Here is a 22,680-nt window from a genome sequence, read left to right on the forward strand (position 1 = left end):
CCCTATTTCAGGACGATAATGCACCCATTCACACAGCCAGGACAGTAGAATCGTGGTATGAGGAGCATTCAGCATCTTCCCTGGCCAGCACAGTCCCGGACTTGAACATTATTGCACCCTCATGATCCGTATTGTAGCGCAGACTCCGGAGCAAACTTCGGCCTCCCTCGTTAGTACAGAAGTTCGGAGAGATTCTGATCGAAGAGTAGCAAAACATTCCACTAGAAACTATACAATCATTATATGCCAGTATTCCAAGAAGAATAGCTGTATTACGGGCAAATGGGGATGCAACCCCTTATTAATAAACCATTCCTAAGTAAGTACAGGTGTTCACATTATTTTGCCTATTCCCTGTGTATTGTGAAGAAATGACCTCTGTGGTGAAAGTCTTTCTTGTATCGCCTCTGAGTGCAGATCATTGATCATTTCTGTGACTCGCACAGTGACCAAACACACTGTTGCCGCTCATCTTCGAATCTTTTCCATCTTTTTCATTAATCTACGGTCTCCACCTGAGATTAACTTATTGTTCATGCTTCATTTATTACTTCGAAAGCTGCTTGGCTATTTGAAATAACTGAATGAAATACAGTCGCAAGATTGAAGTTACTCATTGGTTCCTCTGAAATAACCATCGCTTCATTAACCCTAAACTCACGAGGTGATTTTTCTGTTACATATACTACAAAATGTGGTCTCTGTGTCCCATATCTTTAAACTGAGATACAGGGGATAAGTCGTTTGAAAATTTTCATTTAAGTCATATAACATTTATTTTTACAGTGGTTTCAGTGTTGTTTAAATACTTGTCGTTGATATTATTGCACTAAATAATGCCTACAGAATTTTACTTTTTATCACACCACACACTTTCGTGCGCCTTTTTAAATAGTATACATAAACAGAGAACTGAACTCTACATTCTAAAAATAATATTATCTCTGTAGCTCGTAAGTTTTCACAGAAAACTTACAGATAAAAGATTGCACTCGATAGGACAAAAAGAAAATCTGCAAAACTGACATTCACTGCTGTGGTCAACATTTTCCTTTATCACCACTAAGAACACGTTTGATATTAACTAGCCAAGTATTTCACTGAAGAAACAGGAATGTTCTCACCCCCACTGTCCTGGATGATACTCTTGTGCCCCAGCAGAATTGTGATTACCGGCTGTTGTAAAATCGTCGTCTCTTTCGTCTACTTCGTGATGTGTAGCACTGACATGGTCCTCTATTCACCGGCTAACAACTTCATCCAACATAGGATCGTTAAAACTGACACAGTCCTGCTAACACATTTTGTATAAAAGTACGAAAACAGGTACGTAGTTCGAGGCGCGGTATAGGAGACCCCAACCCGTATCAATAGCACGTTTCAACAACAAAAGAGAAGGAGATAATGAAACTGACAAAGATTTAAGGGTTAATAGAAATAGTTTCCAAGGAAATGCGTTGTGTCGAGGAGCATCGGTTCGATTCTGCTTGTTGGGCCGAACAGCATTATGGTGACTGTGTTATGATTCCAGATCTAGAAGACACGTGAGAATAACAACACAGTCTATTATCTGGATTGGTCGTGCAAAAGAAACTGTGGCCACATGACTCCTGGTAAAAACTACATTTATTCTTAATGGACTTATCTGCAGAGTCTGTGATGATAAAATGCACAGAATTCCGTTGAGCATGAAAAAAAAAATCGGTTGAACAGTTGCGCCAAGAATTTGCTACACGAGAGTGTTTACTGCTTACAGCAACGTGAGTTCCTGGCGACACTCGCCTCAGTAGGCCACGGACCCAGCGTCGGGAGTAGAGACTCCCCCTTCGTAGAGGCGGCAGCACATCATCTTCCCTGCCTGAAATTTCCTAATAATCTTTCGAAAAACCTCTCTGGCACCTACCTTCCACACTGCTGTCGTCCTTATGGTTCTTTAGGACGACTTACGTCCTAATTAGTGTTGCCAGAGGTTCCGATATTCGCGGGATGTACCGATATGTGCAATGATACGTTCGGCGTGAGCCTTACACGCAACGTCAAATGTCCCGAATTTAGGGCACTGCTAAAGCGCCCCCTATACGGTTAATAATGTTGCACAATATAGGTAATATTTTTGAAGTTATTCCTAGATTGTGCAGTAATATTGTGCAAAATATAGCGGTTCGGAATGCTATACGATAGAGTCACTGCTGTTGTGATAATTGCCATACCTTCTTGCAAGCAGAAGGAAAGATGGTGAAAGATTCGTTCAAGGAGTGTCAACGATCAGTCATTAAGATTTGTTGAGAGAATTGAGGTTGAACGAAAAAAAAAATTATCAAAATATTGTATGTGTTGATAATTCAAAATTTGATACTACTGTAAATGATGGTCCCTATACATAGGCACTTGCCTCCTCCCCTCTCTCTCAACCCCCTCTTCTCCCCCTTGCAGTCTGGAGTACGAAGTTTTTATTCATTACAAAGTTCTCATGTACACTTTAGAAGTGATTCCGCTAAGCTTCTTGTTTAGCCAAATGTAGCACTACGTGGCTGATACAGAGAGGCAATTGCACGGCTGTAACAATTGTCGTATAATGTAACTGCGTAGGCTTTTGCGGCCAGAGTCAGTTGACGTAAAAGTTATCTGAGTATCGTACCGCGTCGTAGTGTAAAAAACTTTCCTGCGGAAATCAACGTTTCGATCGCGGTTACAGTGGCCTTCTTCTGGGTCTTTACATTCTTTTGGGCCTTTAATTACGACGCAGTACGATACTCAGATAACTTTTTTGTCAACTGTTGAATAATTGAAACCTGCGACAAACACTAGATATTTTAATTTATCTTACTTGTAGTTTGTTAATGTCCGTAGGCATTGTTCCATTTTGCACAAAAATACACGCTCTAAAGTGTTATTACAGTCTGTTTATTGGCAAACAATACGAGCCCGTGACTGCCAACCCACTTTGTGAAAACTGCACATCAATAGCACTTTCCATTTCCGCAATATTTGCGGTCACGTTTTGGGTGATTTACTCAGTGTGTACTTTTATTCTTTGCATAAATTAATTTTTTAAAAACATCTTCCTTCGTGGTCGTTCCCTGTAATTTCTGAGAAAAAAATCATACGATTGATTTTTAACATTTATGTTTTTATACTCATCTGCCCAAACATTCCACAATATCGCCAATTATGTATACATTTCGATTCACTCTAATAATAGTGCTCTTTCGTCTTGTTTTGAATTCATTTTCACCAAACCAACAGCGAACACAAAGATAGCCTGTAGCACGCGAGAGACTGCCCACAGACTGTACAATATTTACAAGCAGCACTAATACAGGAGATTCCTTGATAATGTTGCATACTTTCACGGACGATGAAGTGCATTAACTCGAAGTAAGGGACCCTGGTCCGAAAACGACCAGGTCGAAAGTTATAAGTGTAAATCGTTCTGATATCTCTGACAATGGGATACATGCACTGGTATTGTTGTACCTTAAGAGCTATTAGCACAAAAATAGTTCATGTCTGATACTATGAAATATCTCTTTTACTGCGAGCTTCTTGTCTTGTGTATTCCTGGGGGAAGTTGTATGAATCAAAACATTAAAAATCGAACAGTAAATATGTGCTCTAAAATGCTTGCTTTAAGAGCTATGGGCACTTGCTCAGTAGAAGAACTGTGTTTCACAGTTGTGAGGATGAACAAGCTCTTAAGGTATGCATTTTAAGGCCCATATTTATTAGGCTTTATTCTTGTTTTTGTTCATACTACCACCACTGAAAATTGCCTACGCTACAGTCTTAGCAACGACAGTGTTCCAACGTTTCTACGAAATCCAAACTGATCTTCCCCGAGGTCGGCTTCTACCAGTTTTTCCATTCGTCTGTAAATAATTCGCGTTAGTATTTTGCAGCTGTGGCTTATTAAACTCATAGTTCGGTACTTTTCACATCTGTCAACACCTGCTTTCTTTGGGATTGGAATTATTATATTCTTCTTGAAGTCTGAGGGTATTTCGCCTGTCTCGTACATCTTGCTCACCAGATGGTAGAGTTTTGTCATGACTGGCTCTCCCAAGGCCGTCAGTAGTTCTAATGGAATGTTTTCTACTCCCGGGGCCTTGTTTCGACTCAGATCTTTCAGTGCTCTGTCAAACTCTTCACGCAGTATCGTATCTCCCATTTCATCTTCATCTACATCCTCTTCCATTTCCATAATATTGTCCTCAAGTACATCGCCCTTGTATAGAACCTCTATATACTCCTTCCACCTTTCTGCTTTCCCTTCTTTGCTTAGAACTGGGTTGCCATCTGAGCTCTGGATATTCATACAAATGGTTCTCTTTTCTCCAAAGGTCTCTTTAATTTTCCTGTAGGCTGTATCTATCTTACCCCTAGTGAGATAAGCCTCTGCATCTTTACATTTGCCCTCTAGCCGTGCCTGCTTAGCCATTTTGCACTTCCTGTCGATCTCATTTTTGAGACCCAAGGAGTTCTACTAGCCCTCGTCTTTTTACCTACTTGATCCTCTGCTGCCTTCACTACTTCACCCCTCAGAGCTACCCATTCGTCTTCTACTGTATTTCTTTCCCCCTTCCTGTCAATGGTTCCCTTATGCTGTCCCTGAAACTCTGTACAACCTCTGGTTTAGTCAGTTTATCCAGGTCCCATCTCCTTAAATTCCCACCTTTTTGCAATTTCTTCAGTTTTAATCTACAGTTCATAACCAATAGATTGTGGTCAGAGTCCACATCTGCCCCTGGAAATGTCCTACAATTTAAAACCTGGTTCCTAAATCTCTGTCTTACCATTATATAATCTATCTGATGCCTTTTAGTATCTCCAGGATTCTTCCATGTATACAACCTTCTTTTATGATTCTTGAACCAAGTTATGCTCTGTGCAAAATTCTACCAGACGGCTTCCTCTTTCATTTCTTAGTCCCAATCCATATTCACCTACTATGTTTCGTTCTCTCCCTTTTCCTACTGTTGAATTCCAGTCACCCATGACTATTAAATTTTCGTCTCCCTTCACTACCTGAATAATTTCTTTTATCTCATCATACATTTCTTCAATTTCTTCGTCATCGGCAGAGCTAGTTGGCCTATAAACTTGTACTACTGTAGTAGGCATGGGCTTCGTGTCTATCTTGGCCACTATAATACGTTCACTATGTAGTAGCTTACCCGCACTCCTATTTTTTTATTCATTATTAAACCTACTACTGCATCACCCCTATTTGATTTTGTATTTATAACCCCATATTCACCTGACCAGAAGTCTTGTTCCTCCTGCCACCGAGCTTCACCAATTCCCACTATATCTAACTTTAAGCTATCCATTTCCCTTTTTAAATTTTCTAACCTACTTGCCCGATTAAGGGATCTGACATTCCACGCTCCGATCCGTAGAACGCATTTTCTTTCTCCTGACAACGACGTCCTCCTGAGTAGTCCCCGCCCGGAGATCCGAATGGGGGACTATTTTACCTCCGGAATATTTTACCCAAGAGGACGCCATCATCATTTAACCGTACAGTTAAGCTGCATGCCCTCGGGAAAAATTACGGCTGTAGTTTCCCCTTGCTTTCAGCCGTTCGCAGTACCAGCACAGCAAGGCCGTTTTGGTTATTGTTACAAGGCCAGACCAGTCAATCATCCAGACTGTTGCCCCTGCAACTACTGAAAAGGCTGCTGCCCCTCTTCAGGAACCACACGTTTGTCTGGCCTCTCAACAGATACCCCTCCGTTGCGGTTGCACCTACGGTAGGGCTATCTGTATCGTTGAGGCACGCAAGCTTCCCCACCAACGGCAAGGTCCATGGTTCATGGGGGGAGGGTCTTTAAGGTATGTAAAGAATTTATGAATGTTGTGGATAAAACTGCAGTAATAAATCCTTATTAAATTTTTAATATTTTAATCCCCCCCCCCCCCCCAACTGTTTTCTTTTTTGCCAGAAGATACTCAAAACTGAAGTAGGTCCTGAGAACCCAGGTGAACCATATGCGTTACAATTTTTAAGTGCACCAGTTAGGGGTTAATTAGGTGATCAAAAGAACTGCTGCAGCTTTGAATCCAAACAGAAACACTGTTGTGAATATGCGCAAGTAAATATTCCAGAAAGAAGCGGAAGTTGGTAATGCTTGGAAAAGGAAACCGTTGTTTGGATAAGCGGATTACGAACGTAGACTGATTTGCTAAAGAGGCCACACGCCGTCATATACCGATTATTGCCGCAAAAAGAAACATCCGATAGATAGTAAAATAATGCATCTCATTTGAGGAAGTATGTCTTTTTGAAGGTCGTCGCACATGGCTATTTATAGCCCGACGTTCTTTTATAGTCTGTACACTAAAGGGCGAGCAGGCGAATGCCCTTGTCGACCCAGCTGAGTCACTAGGAGCAACTGCAGGTTTTTTTTCATTATTGAATTTAGATTCCCCCCCCCCCCCTCCCCCCGAAGCGGGCGGGCTGGCAGCAGCGCAGTATGCCGCTCTTCAGCCTACAGACTTTGTTAAAAAGATAAAGAGAATAAATAATAAAAACATGCGATAAAATCGGAGACTTAAATAGGAACATGGCGAAAAAAAATCGTGTAAACTTAAAACATAGAACAAAGAGGTGATGATGCGAATAAAATACGTACGAAGCAGATAGGTAAAATAATAGACACAATTAAAAAACACGGCGACAGTCTGGTTTCTGTTCGCAAAAGACATAAAATTCACACCCAGCGTCAGCATGATTTCTGTTCGCACCACTAGAAAGACGAATAACACTGAACATTCACTGGAACACTGCACTAAAAAGTTGGCAAATGTGGCATACCACAGCCGAGAGCAGGAAACTGGACAGATGATGGGAAAATAAAAAAGGGGGGGAAGGAAAGGAAAAGCGTGGGAGGGAGAGGGGGGAAAGCAGCCGATGGAGGATGAGGACCCATAAGAGGGTGGGGGGTGCTGGGCAGACGCGAGAGGGAGTGGGGAAGGCAGAGAAGGGGAATACAAAAGGACTCGGGTGGGGGGGGGGGGGGGGGACGACAACTGCAGGTTGTTCCAAGAGTTTATATAGACCATTCTGCAGCGCATCTTTTGAATTAGCGGCGACGCGAATGGTAGACACGTCGTTAAATGCATTTATACTGTAAGGGATACGGAAATTTTTAACTATTATGACTAAGAAACACACTCTATCAGAATCTACTTAAATCACTACTCGCTGCGCTTCACTGATGGGTGTGAAATTGATGTAATCATTGAAAGGTGGATATCATGCCAGCTTTGCAACAGCGTTCGCGGGAGCTCAGGATTCGCAGCGGTAAACACGGCGGCAGTTGGATGGACCGCCGCCGCTGGTGTGTTGTTTACATTGCGTGGTGTGGTGAGCCGGCGCGGGTCGGGCTGGGCTGTGCTGCGCTGCGCAGTACGCCATGTTGGCAACGGGACAGCTGCGCGCGGGACAGGACAGTTGCCCCGCCAGCCGCCATGTTTAGTTCCCGCGCCAGGCCAGTCGGCTGGTAGGCCCGTACGAGCGCGGACGCGGTTCGGTTACGCAATGACGGCGACGTTTCCCAGGAAGTGGTCGCAGCGCGAGATCATGCGCCTGCTCGATCTGTACGAGCAGCACGAGGTGTTGTGGAATCCCACCAACCTGTACCACCGCTGGACAGCTGTCCGCGAGGGGGCACTAAAGCGCATCTGCGAGAGCATGCGCATGCCCGATCTCACGGTGGGCGAGGTGAAGCTCAAGCTGAAGGCGCTGCGCTCCACCTACAACCAGGAGCTGCTCAAAGTGAAGGAGGCGCAGCGTCGCGGGGGGCCGCCGTTCCGGCCCCAGCTCGTGTGGTACGACAAGGCCGACTCCTTCCTCCGGTCCGTCATCGTCGAAAGGAGCGGTTCCACTGCCAGGGTAGGCAGAGCGTTTTTACAGGGTTTCCCCTTCACAAAGTCACTTTCGTGTGGTGAGGGACGTTAAGGATTCAATGAGGGTGCAGGTTAACTGGCGATTCTGTTCGCTGACGATTTTGTTTACTAGTCTGATCTACCCGAATATCTGTAAGCAGATTTCGAACGACAGACGAGAAACGAAGAAGGGCAACCACTCACCTGCAGATGCGAAATGAGTGGCATACCTGCGCTCTTCTGGGAAGGGAAGCGGAGTAGGCTGTACATTCGCTGGATAATAAGCAAAGTACGCTACCTATTAACCATTGGTAGTTTTTTATTTGGCGTTTTCGTAATGGAATTTCCATTTTTTTCATTCCAGCACGAGTTTGACAAAATATGCGCTTCATGTAATGAGTAGCATCCTGCCTCAATTGTGGATAAAAGCAAACTAGTTAGTTTACGTGACGTGGAGGGAAAGGGACGTCAGTACTCTGCATGGCAGCTAGTACTTGCCACTCTGCCACAGAGTAGAATTTCTTATCGTTCCATTCGCGTATAGAGGGTAGGTCTGTTTAAATGCTTTTGTGCGTGCTGGAAGTGGTCATTCCGGTCTCTACAGGGGCGAAACGTAGGGGTGTTAATACTGGCTCGTGGAACTTTGAAAGTAGACTATGGTGGCACAGTTGACGTCTCCTTTCCAACGCGCGCCACCGGTCAAACCTGTGCAATCATGGCGCTTTTCGTTTGTTTTTGTTACCAGTTTTCTAACTGGCTTGATGCGGCTCACCATGGCTTCCTCTCATGTGCTAGTCTCTTCACCTCAGAGTAGCATTTACACCAATTGTTCTCAAATTATTTGGAGGATATATTCCAATGCCCCACTAGGCTGTTTGCGCACTTATACCAGGAAGGTTATTAATCCCTTCATATCCTCACATCCTGTCCCTTCTTGCCAGTATTTTCCACATGTTTCTCTGCTCGCTGATTCTGTCAATATTCTTCAAACTTTACGATTCCCTTCTTTTCCGGTTTTTCCCGTAGTCCGTGATCCACTTCAGTATGATTGTGTTCTCCACACGTACGTTTTCAGAAATTTCTTTCTCTAAGTAAGACCACATTAGTAGTGGACTTCTTTTTAGCGAGGAATGCCCCATTTGTCTGCGTTACTCTACTCGTTATATCCACCTTGCATCGTCCGCCCTACGTTAATTTGCTTGCAAGGTATCAAAAATATTTTTGCACGTGGTTCATAAATTTGACGCTAAAGTTAGTCTCTAAACTCGTTCCTACTGCTTGACATTGCTTTCGTCTTTCTCTGATTTGCTCTGTCGATATTCCATGCCCTAATTCTCCCTCACTTTTACTTATTTGTATTTATTCAGCAGACCTTCTTGATCCATTTTGGTACAGATTCCACGCACTTCACCAATATCGTATGATGTGTTTTGTAAATAATCTCTTGTAGACTGACTGCATATTCCCACTTGGCAACAAAAGAAACGGAGTTTGTTAGACGTTGTACCCAAGATTGAGACTGTGGTCAGTCCATTTCATATCGCCACAAATTGTTACACGCCTGTATTTGTATACCATACGACTCATTGATAGTCGCCTAAGGATTTTGTATGAAGGATTCGGTTTTCTATTTCTGAACATATATTATTGTGACTCAAAATATTATCTTCTAAACGCATAAACTAGCGTCAGTTTGTTAAACGGCTCATAGCAAGTTTTAAAGGAGCGGTCCAAAAGAAGATAGCAATACTGTGACACATGACGAATCTTTAGTAAAAGAGTAAAAAGTTTGTTTGTGGTAAGAGGATGAAACTACTTTGCAGGCGATATAATTCAGTATTTTTTCAGCATTTTCTCACTCGGGACAGAAATTTAAGATTTTTTAAGAAAATCGGCCAGTGCGGAGGTTGGTTTTTAACTCTGACTACCGACGGGACGTATTATGTCCCACGATAGGTTTTTAGAGAACCAGTTGGAATTTGCATGTATTAATGTCCCACTTGTAAAGAAAGTTTGCTAATAATTAGCGGGATTCCTATAACTACAGATTGCACATGTAGGTTGCGCCGTCCTCAAGTTTCATTGTTAATCCTCGTCTCGGTATTGTCGCATCGAATTAGTTCGCACTTGCAAACAGGCATCCCAATGAAGAGACGCGCAAAGCGGGCTGCACCCACATCACAATCGAAGCCCATATAGTGCACATGTAGTGTGAGTTACAAACTTGGAGAGATGTTCTGCCCACTGATGTATGTGTGATTTCTGTTCGTGTTCCAGTTTCTACGCAGTCGTCTTCTGAAATGCTGGAGACACTTAATGAATACTCCTGTATGTACCACACCCCTCCCGCAACCCCCTTGGAAAAGATTCAGCGGGAAAATGGCAATAATTAAAATAACCATACATAAATGTTTCTGATATGACATTGGTAGTCTGTTCGTACCATTCGACGGTGCTTGTTGTACCTGCGCTATCAAGTTGCTTTGTTGTGTGAATATTATAGCTGCAGTAGTAGGTCAGTAGGAGTGTTCACTTGTGGATTAGTGTAAAGGATAAAGGCGTGCACCGGTATCATAAAACAAATTAATCGCACGATTATTGTCAAAAAGTAGAGGCAGAGACAAGTAAAATTTACGCGATCGTCATTTCATCATGTGTGCTTTATAATCAGCTGGTCTACACTGAGGTACAAGGCATGTTACAATATGCTTGTCAAAAGGCAGGTTATGACATTGCCATACCAGTATCATCGTTTGAAAACATAATTAGTGTTGCGTTTGATATCGGACTGCTTCAGGGCAGAGAAGTGACGTTTAATGTGAAAAAAGTGATTTGTCAGATGCGAATATTGTTCTTGTTCTGATCACTTCATTGAAATCCCACACCTGCACCTTGAAGGTTTAATAGTTGTGCAACACTATTGTCAGTAGAAAAAGTTTGTTGTTGGTTGAAACGTAAACTACTACGGCCTTTTCCGATCAGCCGAATGCTGCCTACAAAGCTTTGACAGAAGCGATCTGTGATCGTGAGACAATGTGAGCAGCATGTCGCCAGTCCCTACAGCCGTTATTGTTAATACTGCTTGATGACGCCTCTGTATCTTTATTCAAGCAGCCCTTCATTTTGTCTTAAGAGTCGCAATTGATACTGTTCTAGACTTTCCTACTTCATAAAAAATCTGAGGTACCGGGAATCGAACCCAGGTCCTTACGCGTCGAAAGCAGCAACGCTGACCATCCGATTTGGAGGCGGTCGAATGTTTGTTATGCAGACAGATTGAGCAGAGGGAAATATAGCTGGAAGTCTCGCTATTTAAATATGTGTGATTTTGGTCCATTATGCCGATATGTCCCTTCGCGTTGCCAAAGTTCCACGCTTAAGACTATCAATAGGTGATCATTCGAATGTGCGTCGTGGCAAGACGCACAGTTTCGCATGCGAAGTGTTCATGTCATTGTTTTTGGTTCAAATGGCTCTGAGAACTATGGGACTTAACATTTGAGGTCATCAGTCCCCTAGAACTTAGAACTACTTAAACCTAACTAACCTAAGGACATCACACACATCCATGCCCGAGGCAGGGTTCGATCCTGCGACCGTAGCGATCGCGCGGTTCCAGACTGAAGCTCCTAGAACCGCTCGGCCACACCGGACGCCCATTGTTTTTGGGATGGGCGATTCATAAACTGAGCACATTTTCGTCGTTCCAAGCAAAAAAAGTAGTTAAAAATTTATAACTTGAGAGCTATGAGCATTTTCCAATTGATGAGAAGTTTTACAGTAGCAAAAATGAACAAATGTTCATAGCTCTTAAGGTATTCCCATGTTTACTAGACTTTTTTGCTTCGAATGATCGTTCCTGTCATTACTGAATACTGAGCATTCCTTCTGGGACATCATGTAGCTTAACATGAACATCGGACCACGGTGAACTTGACATATCAGGGGAAAAATAGAATCGCCAACTGGGGATCGAACCGCTTTGGGTTTGTAAGTTGGTTTTACCCACAAAGCCACCGTGTCACGCATGCAATGGACTTACTGAGATCTACAGTGAATCACTATAATACTAGGACATTATGATATGTTAGCCTTTTAGCATCATAACTTTATTCATAACAAAACAAACAAAACATATAACTAAGTATTATATTCTGTGATGTGTCATGTAAATAATAGCATAAACTTTATTAAGATAACGCACATAAGTTCTTTTATAATACTATTTAAATACAGCTCGGTCCTACGTTCACGTTAAATTAATATTCGGATACTTTGCAGAACTAACCATTTCTAGACAAGATTTTGTGGAACATAAGATGTTTCAGTATCTTGTCGCGTAGCCATTCTATCACTTCTTTCAAACGCTGCGGCATACTGCAAATGATCTTTTTTAAATAACCCGCATGTAGGCTGTCCCATTCATCTTTTAATTGACGTTTGTTTCCTTGGACGATACTGGTGTTTTTCTAATACGTTGCTCCACTTCTCCCCCCACAATCTCAATGGGATTGAGATCTGGTGATTGAGGTGATGGTTATAAGACTTTGGGGCAATTGTACTACAAATATTCCCGCTCAATACAACCCTTATGTTTCGGGTCATTGTCCTGGTAAAACTTGAATGTGTTTGATAGCCCCAGGGTTTCAGCACTTTACGTAAATTGTTCTTTAATATGTTCAAATAGACATATTTGTTCGTAATACTGTCGATGAACACCAATTCGCCCGGTCGAAATATATCGAAATAGAGCCCCAGACAAGAACGCTGCCACCTTCATACTTTACAGTCGATTTAATATTTTTCACTGTAAATTCGTCGTTCTTCCGCCACACCATGCGTCGTACATCCGACCCACAAACGTTAAATTTACTTTCGTTGGCAAAAATGACGTCGTTCCGCCATATTTCATACTTCATAATAAAATCCCTGGTAAAGTGCAATCTCTTCTTTCGATTCTGTTCATTCGCATACGGTTTTTTCCTGGCCACTCTTCCACTGTAGCCACGTTCATTCAGTGCACTGCGAATCGTTTGAGGATGTACCTTCTTGCCAGGCTCGTTTAGCAGCACACGTGCTAATCGGGGTGCACTAAGTGTAGGATCCTTCTTTATTTCCCGTATTAGCTGCGTCTTGCCACGTGCATCCAGCTTCGGTGGCTGGCCCTTTTGCGATAGAGGCGATACGGTCCTCATTTTTGAATCGTCTGACGATATCTGCCGCAGCACTCTTACTCATGTTGAGCGTGGCAGCAATTTGTCTATATGATTTACCTCACGCGTTGTGAAAAATCACAAGCTGTCCAATCTCAAAACTAGTATTAGCTTTGCGTGACATCGTACCGTCTGGACAGTCGACCGCGCTTGTAGACACACACTTGCCTTCTGGGTAATTTCCAAGAATGATTGCCTATTGAAGTCGCGGGGACCAACAATACATATCAAACATGCGTTATGAGTATGTTTACGGGGGTCGCTACAGCAACGACAAAAGAAGAGCGTTAGAAAAATACTTGTAATTGCCAAGGAGACGACTTACCTTACTCGTCAATGGTGTTATCACCTGAAAGTCCATTACGGTGATCTGGATGGATAGTTTGGAAGAGTCGAGCCATGTATTCATCCTGATACTCGTTCGTTTTCCGCACTGTCCGCAATGGAATTGTAAATGGTATTTCAGCATCGAAACTGTTCTTACGAAGTTTTACACACTTCGCTCCACCACAGTCTACACAGTCTCTTCTTTCCTCGTCCGGTAGGACTCCATATTTGCGATAAAAAGTCGAACAATTTTTTACGCTGGATAAGCATGGAATCAGATTTTTCCATGTGAGAGAATCCGCCAAAGAAACGTCAAGAAAACCAGACATCCCACTTACTAACGACATAAATTGTCTGGGATTTCCTAGCAACTCACAAATAATTCGTGAATGTATGTAATTCAGAGCAACTAAGGGAACGACAGTAAACATATAAGTGCGGCGCAGCCATCTGTCCGGATATTAAAGTAACGTCACCGTATTTCAATCTTATTATTTAACAAGTGGTATACGGTGTGTAAACATGATTCATACTATTATTTACTAGACATCTACCTTCATACAATACGTGGATATATTATATTTTTTTTTATTCAGAATACAGTTATGATGCAGCAATCTAAAAATCTCTTAGTGTACGAATATTAAGGTTATTCACTGTATGCAATCATAGAACGGCAAATCTAAGGGCATCAGGATCGAAATATTAACTGCAAAATACTTACCCCTTTACATACTATGTTTGTATCAAAAACACCGTGAACTCGTCATATGAAATATGAACAATATGTGTATTGTCTGTTGCTTCAGGCATTTCTTTCCCATCGCCACCTCGTCGTACAGCAAATCATAATGTCAGTGTACATGGTGTCCATTAATGTTTACCTGATAACAAAACAGTGTAGCTGTTATAATGGTTACAGTAATGAGAGATGGGTTATACCGCGTATGCCTCTACTCATTAAGTTCTGATTCTTACAGAAACATGTAAATCAGGTAATACACTTAAACATCTAAATCACGTCAACATGTGCAACACGCAAGATATCAAGCTGGTATTAAATTTCTTGCCACAGGTTCTGCAACATGTATAATGTGATTGTGTCAGTAGTATGCCTGATGCGTTGTTGCAGTGTCACAATATTAGGAACTGACGTTTTGTACAAATATCTTTCACGTACCCCAAAGAAATAAATATAAGGGAGTAATGTCAGATGATCGAGGGGGACATGCTGCTGGGCTGTCTCTGCCTCGCCACTTTTTGGGGAAGGTTACATTAAGAAAATCGCGGACAGCGCCATCTTGCAGAAAGTTGATAGTGACTTTGCATACAGCTTGTCTGATCGATTTCTGTGCCATCGTGAATACGGTTTATACTGCATGCACAGTTTCCTCCTAAATAGTTGCCGCTGCTTCCCCGTTTCTGAATCGACTCCTATGCTAAAAAGTTTCCATCCCTGTCCTGATTAAGTTGACATCAGGTGCTTTCTTTTATTTTATAATGGGACACAAATATTCACTGCACAGTCATTGCTGATTTAGTATTTCTAGCCACACAACACATTGAGCTTTCTTCGGGGAGGGGGTGGGGGTGGAGCCATTTTTACGATTGATATAGCTCACACAGTTCTCCTTGTGGCGAAAGTGTTGAATGAGATACAGCTATACAGAAACTTCATGGGTTACCTAGCAGACCTGTAATAAAAAACAAACGTTACCATCATAAATACTATTAGTATTTAATCTTGAAATCAAAAAAATGGCTCATGGCTCTGAGAGCACTATGGGACTTAACGTCTGAGGTCATCAGGCCCCTATAACTTAGAACTACTTAAATCTAACTAACCTAAGGACATCACACACATCCATGCCCAAGGCAGGAGTCGAACCTGCGACCGTAGCGATTTCGCGGTTCCGGACTGTAACGCCTAGAACCGCTCCGGCTCTCCGACCGGCAATCTTGAAATCAGGATGAACATTTATGGACATCGTGTTTTATCCGCATCATACTTTGAGTAATCGTTAATTATTTTAGCGTTCGAGTTTACATCGGTCTTTCCAAATTTCCTTCCAATAGGAAACTACGTTTTCTATTTTCATTATTTGTGCTACGAGACTGTTTGGCTTGTTGGATCAATAGGTTTTATTTATCACCATTATCTTTTGCTTGTTGTTAGTTGATTGACTGTTATGTAGTTGTGTTGCACAGTTTGGTTTTTATTTCAGCAGGACCAACATCCTTGCTGTCTTAACATCCCCATCAATGTTCACCTCAGTCTTCAGGAATATATATATATATATATATATATATTGCAAGTTTAAAAAGCTATATTGATAACATTGTAATCATTAATTATAAATGGAATTATGAAAGAAACAGTTTGTTTTGAGCCTCATGTGTGTTACTTTTTCAACCACATCTGAGGAAACATGACGTATCGTATGAAGCAAGCAGTCCGTTTATAGTTTCTGATCTTGCGGAAGTGTCACTCCTCATTTTTACTATAGGCTGAGCTGTCGCACCTGAATGTTTTGCGCTATTCAAGTCATTTTTACTTGAATCCGTCTGTTTAGCACCTGTTTTTTCTCGCTTTGACCAGAATACGTACAAGGAGAGTGCGTCATCTCGAACGCACAGAAATGGGAAATGTGCTGAGAATATAAATTGCTCATACCACCTTTTGAAGGTGGTACCATCTAGCCCACCTCAGACCGTAGAATTGATTTCTGTAGCCAGTTATAGGGGTAACTAAAGTACACTTGACGGAAAAAGTTACAACACCAAAAAAAAAATTAATGTAGAGTAATGAAATTTCAGGAATATATTTGTCTAGAAGACATACTTAAGAGGTTAACATTGCAAGATCACAGGTTAATGAAAGTGCGAGAGATGCCATTGCAGATGTGAAATGTTGCTACATTAATAACCGGTGTAACCGCCAGAATGTTGAATGCAAGCATGGAAAAGTGCATTCATTATGTAGAACACGTGTCGGATGTCAGTTAGTGCGATGGAGTTCGTGTTACTCTTAGTCGGCGTATACAGGGACGTTTGATGCTGGTTGTAGATGACACTGGAGTTATCGTACGATGATGTCCCATATGTGCTCGAGTGGAGACAGATCTGATGATCGAGCGGGGCAAGGCAACATATCGACAATTTGTAGAGCATCTTAAGCTACAACAGCGGTAGGTGGACGAGCGCTATCCTGTTGGAAAACACTCTCTGGAATGCTGTTCATGAGTGGCAGCACAACATTCAAATAACCAGATTGACTTAAGATGTGCAGTCAGGTGAGTGCTCCTACTGTCTTACGAAATCACGTCCCATAATGTAATTCAAGGTGTAAGTCCAGTGTGTCTAGCACGCGGCAGTTTAGCTGCAAGCCCTCACCTTACCTGCTAACTAACACAAAGCCATCACTGGCACCGACGCAGATCCAGCCTTCGTCAGAAAACACAATTGACCTCCATCTTGCCCTCCAGTGAGCTCTCGCTTGACACAACTGAACTCGCAAATGGCTGCGGTTTGGGGCCGGTGGAATGCACGCTACAGGGCGTCTCGTTCGCAGCTGTCCTTGAAGTGGCTGGTTTTTAACCTTTCGTTGTGTGACTGAGCTGCCAACTGCTGCTCGAATTGCTGCTGCAGATGCAGTATGATGCCCCAGAGCCGTACGCCATAACACAATGGTCTTCCCGCTCGGCAATGCCACGTGGCCGTCCGGAGCACGGTCTTCCTGCGAGCGTACATTTCCGTGACCATCGCTGTCATCAGTTATGTACAATGGGTACATTCCTGCCAAGTCTTTCTAAAATATCACAGAAGGAATATCCAGCTTTTCGTAGCCCTGTTACACGACCTCGCTCACACTCAGTGAGTTGTTGATAATGGCATCTGTGTCGCCTTAAAAGCCTTGACTATCATAAAGTTAAAAAGTCCAATCTCAAAAGTACCTAACGTCACGACCGTTACAGTGTGTATTTATAGCAAACCTGATTTGTATCCACATGGGCGACTGGCGCGAAATGTGAATGGACATGATCTTTCAGATGTAGAAATCTTCCAGCTTCCGTTATGTTGCGATTTTTAACTTCCATCATGAATAACGCAGGCTCCAAAATATGATGCATCTCAGGACCGCTTGAAGTGAATGAAGTGGCTGATCAAAGTCGTATCACTGACAGGGTTCGACTCCTAGACCTTCGGACCCGCATTAACGTGAGGGGTTATGATGTCAGATTGTGGCTGGCGTTCGAGAGTATTAAGTGCGGTTTTTTAAGCATTCTGTTGGAGAGACTATCAGTTAAATATTTTATTACATTATCCGTCACGATAAATCTTCCTCGGAAACTGATTCAAGGCGCGCAAATTTGACTATTTAGTGTTCCAGATGTGCTCATTAGGACTGAAGCTAGAATATTCCACAAATTCCGGGTGATATAGTGCACTGCTGAAGGTCCAGGTCAATTTCAGGTGCAGAAAGAGTCTAAATGAATGCATAGGATCGGTTGGTAGGCCCTGTTATATCGTCGGCGAGGCGCATATGATGAGAGATGCATATAAGCATTCTCTATACGAGAATACGTGTACCCCCTACCTGACCGGTACTCTGTTACCAAAACAGGTGCTTCGCTCCGTGTCGTTTGTTGCCGCAGTCCAGCACTGAATTTGAAAACGATTTGCTGCACTTAGGAGAGGTTCCATTCTATCCACTGTTAACAGCCTGTGACAGTCGACGGTGACCCAAAGCATCAGCGCTTTGTTATCTCTGAGGTATTTCTCCTCGAATCGAATTACTCACGATGCACCCTTGGCACGCAGGCACCTGAATAACCTGTTGCCTGCACGGCCTTGTAAATCGTCTCCCGTACCCAGGCATCTAAGATTTCGCTACGATGAAACGAACGGATGACGCGCATCTTGCCTCTTGCAGCGATCTGACAGTATTCTGTTAATTGACAAGCTGATTTATTCAATTCGGCATTTCGACAGGACAATTATCTCCTCAACACAGTAGCTAACGAAGTTATGAGTGTACCTTTGCTAAGTACTACACTGACGGAAATGGGAAGTAATAAATCATGAAACATTACTGTGATATAAGTTTGTGGAAGTACTCACCACGTAATTTGTATTAAATCATTAAACAATTCCGTTCAGAATTGATGTAAATTTTGCATCATCGTTGTGAGGTGCGATCCCCAAGGACGCAAATATGTTCTTGTATTCATTGTCATATGGAAATGAACAACCTCCAGATGTCATGTTGAAGAATTTATTGACATACGCGAAAGATAAGTTTTGTGATTTTTATGAGGATTGCTGGCTGGAGAGTACGAAGCTATACATCTTCCGGCTGCTACGGTCGCAGGTTCGAATCCTGCCTCGGGCATGGATGTGTGTGATGTCCTTAGGTTAGTTAGGTTTAAGTAGTTCTAAGTTTAGGGGACTGATGACCTCAGCTGTTGGGTCCCATAGTGCTTAGAGCTATTTGAACCATTATACGTCTTCCCGTCACAAGCCAGTAATGGTCTTTGGATGAGAAATGGGGGTATCAGCGCATTCCTCAAGACCTTAGTGGTGTGATTTTCAGTGTAGCGGTCTTAACATTACACTACTAGAATTCACCGCTCGGTATACTGGTCGTGAAGGGTATGACAACAGTGTGTATCTTCGTTCCTGTAGAGCACATAAGCTTGTGAAATCGGACGGATCTTTTTCAAATACCGTGTACTGTCAAAGATGTAAGAACGATTTAATAGTGAACGTCTGTGTTGGTCATTCGTTCACACTTAGTTTTAGACAATCACACTATACAGCTTGGCGTTTAAGTACAGAATGAAAGGGGAACATTGGAGGTATTTTTATTCATTTATAGGTTCGAATTCAACATACTACGAATAGCTGGGTCGTTATACAGCACAACCTCAGTGGGGCAGGAAATTGCTGTAGCGTCCATCCTGACAATCACTGGCAGTGATATAGCAAAACAACAAGAAGCCTATAACGGTATAGGAGGAGATTAGTGTTTAGGCGTCCCGTCGACAACGAGGTCATTAGAGACGGAGCACAAGCTCGGATTAGGGAAGGATTGGGAAGGAAATCGGCCGTGCTCTTTCAAAGAACCATCCCGGCATTTGCCTGGAACGATTTTGGGAAATCACGGAAAACCTAAATCAGGATGGCTGGAGACGGGTTTGAACCGTTGTCTTCCAGAATTCGAGTCCAGTGTGCTAACCATTGCGCCACCTCGCTCGGTCCTATAACGGTATATCTAGGTGGAGATGCAGTTGATATGGACCGTCTTTGTAACTGCTTTTATTGCGGAAAAACCCGGGTTCGATTCCCGGTAGCTCCTCGGGATTTTCTGTGGTAGAGAATTCTTGAGCGCCGTCCTCGTTAGGCCAGATGAGGAACTGCTTGACTAAGGAATCAGCGGCGGCATTAAGAGTGATTTACTAGCAACAAGGGCTGGAGGATTGGCGGCATGCTGATCACATGTCCAACGATCATGGGTAGTTCCTCATACTGCCTTGTAGGTAGCAGTCGACCAATCGGAACGGGTCTAGAACCTAATCCGTGGTAGTGGTGGTTCTTACATATGTGTGTCTAGTATCTTAACAACGGTGCCACATCGTACCTCAGTTAGCGGACACTGCCACGCTAAATTAAAGATATATACTCTGCATCAAAACGAATATCATGTCATCTAAATCGTATGCATTCTATTATCATAATGAGAGCCAGTCTTTCTGCGTGAGGCTGTTTTTTATGTGAAACACTTTTACTGCATTCACGATTAGCTAATATCGCCCATTTGGATACTGTGATGGAACATCAAACAAAAATTATGTTATATGCTTAGATATTGTCAGCACGTCGTGTTCCACACTGCGTTGTCAACATGTGGCGTTTGTCCTGCGTTTGGGGAAACGCCCCAAGGCCGCTGCCTTGGGCGTATGCTTGTTACTGATTTTACTTTTCTTCCCCTATTCAAGTTTATCCGCATTTTGTTTCTTTTGAATCGGTTGGATGATAAAAATTCCAGTTCGGCTGGAAGGGTTATTGTTTGGTTCAAATGATCGGCAAACATTCATTTGTAATGTTCGGTGGGTGGGCATGTATTGCCGATAGTTGAATTCTGTTGGTCGATATTCCAAGATTTCGTTGGTGAGTGTACTGATTCTTGTTTTACTTTCGCCGTTAACCGCACCCAACGTTGTTTTTATATGGGAGTTTCGAGGACATTTTTTTCGACAGCGCTAATATCGTCAGTGTTAGTTTTTCTCGAAATCCAAACTGGGAGGCATTTTTTAAAAACGGTCTTATGAAAACTTTGTATGTGTACATTGTGTGTCGTTTGTGCCGTTTGCTCTTCGTCGTAAGCATTAGCAGGTTGCTCATGTTGTTGACATTTCCGATCATGTTGTGAGTGTGGGACCCGTGACATTGTTCTGTCCATCGTTGTTGCTAAACAAATTGCTGTTTCCTTTGCTTTTACTATTTCCTCCCACAGTCGAAGTTCTGCGTTTTTAGTTTTGCCGATTGCTTTTCTAGAGAAGGATCTGTGGCTGACTTGTGTTACTTGTGTTTTCTGGACGTTCGGTTTTATTCGTCGTTTATTTAACAAAGATTCTGGCTTGTTCATGTACTCGTTATTCTTGTTACGTAGCTCATGCATGCCTCCAGATGGCGTTGTCATCTGCGTGTAACGCCAGCCCATCATTTCATCTCGTTGACTGTGCAGTGTCTGACGTGTAGGTAATGTATAACAGGGTCGATAGGATTGCTCCCAGTGGTACGCTTGCTTCTGGGTATAAGATTCTGAAAAGGGAAACTCCCCATCTCACTCCCCCCCCTGCCCCCCACAGATTCAGTGATAAAATGGCCCATTGGATAGCCCGTCAAAAGCTGAACACAGATTAGGCATGGAAACAGGACGAAGGTGTACTGAACTGTGAAAAAAGCAAAATAAAAACAGTGAACGATCCAAGATCAAGACGGGCAGTATCGAACGAATTGTAACAATCACGGCGTCGTGGTTGTCACGGTGCTGGACTACAAAATGGGAGATTCATGCTCAAGTTTTCTTTGTGCTCCACCTTTTTTTTTCTTCGTTGATGTATCTGTTCTTCTGTAGTCTTGGCAGTTACAATGTACATTGGCTGTAGAATATGAATCATGTGGTAAGAATATACTACCGTCGCAAGTAAATGTGATGAATAGTGAGAGCAGGGGAGATGTCGCATAGGCCTCTCACATAAATGAAAAAAACAGATAAGAGTGTGAACTATGTTTCAACAAAAGAATTCAAGACTAAAAAAACTAGCCAAAACGGAACGCAAGAGACATAACATGTGGTACTTTGAACAAATAGGAGGCGCGTACGTCTGGACAAGACAGACACAAATTTGAACACAGCGAACATACACTCCAATGACCATACGGTAGTTCGTAATTCTGTTTCAAAAAATCATGGGGCAGGAGGCAGATTTGAACATGGATCTCCCTCTTCGTAGTCCAACATCGTTACCACATAACCACGACGCCGACGCTATTCGAACTCTCTCGATGTTACACGTCTGGAGCTTGGACCGTTGTCCCACACTTCGTCAAACGCTCTTTCTTTGTCTAGGAAAAGGACTGAGGCGTCCTTGCCAGGTTTGTCGTCCGTGATACCACTGCATAGTCTTTAAATATGGAGTTTGTGGTTGCGTGCCCTTTACGAAAGGCTGTTACACCTTCGGTATGCTATTGTTTTCAGTAGGATTTCACTTATTACTGTTTCGATAGATTTAACTGTGACTGGAAGGAATATTATTGCACCATACCATTTATGTACGATTTATTAGGGGCTTTGCACTGTTTCGCCTACATTGATTTCCACGGAATCGGGATGGTTTTCAGACTTAGCGCAGCGCTGTATACGATTTGTGGACGATCTAATTGTTTATATGAAGCGAGCCGTACTGGCTTCACGTATACACAAGAAAAGACGCATCACGAATAAATTATCCGAATGGGACAGTAATCGGTAAGTGTTATGTATATGTACGGATAAAAAATAAAAAAAAACGAGGATAATGAAATGTAGTCGAATTAAATCGGGTGATGCTGAGGGTATTAGATTAGGAAATGAGACGCTTAAATTAGTAAATGACTTTGCTATTTGGGGAGCAAAATAACTAATGATGGTCGAAGTAGAGAGGATATAAAATGTAGACTGGCAATGGCAAGGAAAGCGTTTCTG

The 22,680-nt window shown here is 42.6% G+C and overlaps 1 protein-coding gene across 2 annotated transcripts in view; it reads left to right on the forward strand.

Annotated features, from left to right (window-relative positions):
• The window catches only part of LOC124711198 (protein bric-a-brac 1-like), a 448,529-nt gene that overhangs the window by 111,003 nt on the left and 314,846 nt on the right, over positions 1-22,680 (forward strand). Inside the window, exon 1 of one of the 2 annotated variants that reach the window (XM_047241129.1) lies at positions 7,516-7,897. The exons of the other annotated variant lie outside the window; for it this stretch is intronic. Within the exon in view, the coding sequence (XP_047097085.1) occupies positions 7,544-7,897 (354 nt within the window). The 5' untranslated portion in view covers positions 7,516-7,543. Of the gene's footprint in view, positions 1-7,515; positions 7,898-22,680 lie in introns of those variants that run through there. 2 annotated transcript variants of the gene reach the window in all.

The sequence above is a fragment of the Schistocerca piceifrons genome, chromosome 8 (genome assembly GCF_021461385.2).
Source record: "Schistocerca piceifrons isolate TAMUIC-IGC-003096 chromosome 8, iqSchPice1.1, whole genome shotgun sequence".
NCBI lineage: Eukaryota > Metazoa > Arthropoda > Insecta > Orthoptera > Acrididae > Schistocerca > Schistocerca piceifrons.